At 36.7% G+C, this 2,804-nt stretch overlaps 1 protein-coding gene across 1 annotated transcript; it reads left to right on the forward strand.

Annotated features, from left to right (window-relative positions):
- Positions 1-585: 585 nt before the first annotated feature.
- LOC135102531 (uncharacterized) lies at positions 586-957 on the forward strand. Its single transcript, XM_064007813.1, has one exon. It carries the CDS (start codon positions 586-588, stop codon positions 955-957), a length of 372 nt encoding a protein of 123 aa, XP_063863883.1.
- The last annotated feature ends 1,847 nt before the right edge of the window (positions 958-2,804 follow it).

Genomic DNA, 2,804 nt, shown 5'->3' on the forward strand with positions numbered 1-2,804 from the left:
TACTACGGCAAAAGCAAGGATGAGCCCTCATTTTGCCGGAAGCATTCACACTGTTTCGGCGTGTCCCGCGACGCTCCCCTAGAGGAGATCAAGCGGGCCTACCGACACAAGGCCCTCGAACCGCATCCCGACAAGAACCCAGGCGACGCAGCTGCTACAACTGTGCGATTCCAGCAGCTGTTGCCGGCGTACGAGTAGCTCTGCCGCCAGAAGGAGGCCGGTGGGGAGCCACAAGGAGGGCAGGAAAGGAGGGAGGGGGAGAGGAAGTGAGAGGACCAGAGGAAGGAGAAGGCGTGGAAGGAAGAGGATGGAAGGTAGCAGAAGCATAGAGATGAGGACCGGTTGTGGGAAAAGGACGATAAACGGAAGAAGAAGAAGAAGAAGAAGAAGAGGCAGAGAAAGAAGCAGAGCAATAAAACACCGGAGGAGAAGGAGGAGGAGGAGAAGAAAGAAGAGAACGAAGAAGAGGAGGGGCAGGCGGAAGAAAGTGCGAAGTACTGGGAGGAGGAGGATGAAGAGAGAGAGAGATGGACTGGGAGAAGAAGAAAAAGGAATGAGAGAAGGCACCGAAAAGATAAAAACCAGATGAAGAGCGAGAAGACATGGGAGAGGAAGTGGAGCAAGAGAACAGCACAAGAGGAGGAAGAGAAAGACGAGGAGGAAGAGGAGGAAGAGGTGGAGAAGGAAGAAGAAAGGCAGATGGACAAGGAGGAAAGGAAGAAACATGAGACAGAGCACCGCAAAGACAAGGAACAGATAAAGAAAGAAAGGGCATGGGAGAGGAAGAGGAAGAATAAGAGAACACCAGAGAAGAAGGAAGAGGAGAGGCAATGGAAAGAGGAGAAATCAATGGGTAAAGAGAATGCAAGGGAGAGGAGGAAGAAACGGAAAGAGGATGAGAGGAAGAGACAACAAGAGGAAGAGGTAAGGATGAGAAGACGGAGACATGAGGAATAGAGAAAAGCGAACGAACGGAAGAGGGAGATAGAGGAGGAGAAGGAGAGGGAGGAGAGCAGGAGGAGGAGGAAAAGAGAAGAGCGGGAGAAAGAGAAGGTTAAGCAAGAAGAGGAAGAAAGGATTAGGCGAGAAGGAGAAGAGAAGGAGAAAGAAAAGGTTAGGCGAGAGGAAGAAAAGAAAGAGAAAGAGAGGTTTAGGAGGAAAGAGGAAGAGAGGAAGCTAGAGAAGATCAGGCGAGAAAAGGAAGAGGAGAGGATGAGAAGGAAGCGACAAGCAGAGGAAAGAGAAGAAGAGGAAGTGAAGAGGCGGAGATTGGAAGAGTACCAGGAGGAAGAGGAAGGAAATGATAGCAATAAACAGGAGGAAGGAGAAAAAAAGGAAGACGAAAGGTGAAAGGGGCGGCAGAGAAAGCTGAGGGTAGTGAGGCAAAGGAGGAAGAGAGAGAGGATTAAGAGACGTGGCGAGGAGAGAGTGAGACGCCAGCAGGAATTGGAAGAAAGATTGAGGCATCACCTGGAGGAGGAAAGGAGGAAACAGCAGGAGATAAGGAGAATAAGACAGGAGGAAGAGATGGAAAGGATGAGAAGAGAGAAGGAGGAAGAGAGAGAGAAGGAAGAGAAAGGGCAAGAAGAAACGCAGGGCGGGACAGAAAATGGGCCGAGGAACGTAATAAGCGGCCTTGGCGCTGGAAGAAAATGGCGTTTGGTTTTGAAGAAATCGTTAAAAGATTATGAAAAAAAAATAAATAAATAAAAATCGAAAAAAAGACTGAATTAATTAATTAATAAGAAAATTAAAAAAAAAAAAAATTTTTAATGGGATGAGTATTGATAAGTGATGTAATGACAGTGTTAGGTGATGACTTGGAATATAATGTCGATGTTATGATGCGCTAACACAATAACAGAAAAGTCAATAAAAATATAATAAAATAAATATATACATAGAAATAGATACAGAATATAGAAAATATATATTAAGAGTAACCTTTAGATACAACAAAAGAAAAAAATCAATAAAAAATATAATAAATTAAGAAAAAAAAAGATACAAATATAGAAAAATTCATAAAAATTAAATAATTTAAGAAAAGAAAAATAAAGATATAGAAAAGAGATATTAAGAGTAAACTTAAGATACAGCAAAAGAAAAAATCAATAAAATATAATAAATTAAGAAAAGACGTCAAAAGATATAGATATAGAAAATAGATATTAAGAGCAAACTTAAAATACACTAAAAGAAACAGAAAAATCAATAAAAATAAAATAAATTAAAAAAAGACGAAAAAAAAAAGATACAGATACAGAAAATAGATACTAAGAGTAAATTTAAGATACACTAAAATAAAAAATCAATAAAAACATAATAAGTTAAGAAAAAGAAAAAAAAATATATATATATATATATATATATATATATATATATATATATATATATATATATATATATATATATATATATATATATATATATATATATATATATATATATATATATATACAAAAAAGACATGGATATAGAAAGTGGATACTATGAGTAACCTTAAAATGCACCAAAAAGAAAAAATCAATAAAAATAAAATAAATCAAGAAAAGATGAAAAAAAAAGATACAGATATAGAAAATAGATATGAAGAATAAATTTAAAATACATCAAAAGAAAAAAATAATTAAAATAAAATAACTCAAGAAAAGGAAAAAAAATATATAGAAATAGATATAGATATAGAAAATGGATATTTACAACAAACTTAAAATACACTAAAAGAAGCAGGGAAAATAAATAAAAACGAAATTAATTAAGAAAAAAAAAAAGATATAGGTGTAGACATAGATATAGGAAAT

This window comes from Scylla paramamosain, chromosome 8 (assembly GCF_035594125.1).
Source record: "Scylla paramamosain isolate STU-SP2022 chromosome 8, ASM3559412v1, whole genome shotgun sequence".
In the NCBI taxonomy this organism is placed as follows: domain Eukaryota; kingdom Metazoa; phylum Arthropoda; class Malacostraca; order Decapoda; family Portunidae; genus Scylla; species Scylla paramamosain.

What these genes read in the sequence shown, in the direction of transcription:
- LOC135102531 (XM_064007813.1), top strand. Translation starts at nt 586, where the DNA reads ATGAAGAGCGAGAAGACATGGGAGAGGAAGTGGAGCAAGAGAACAGCA.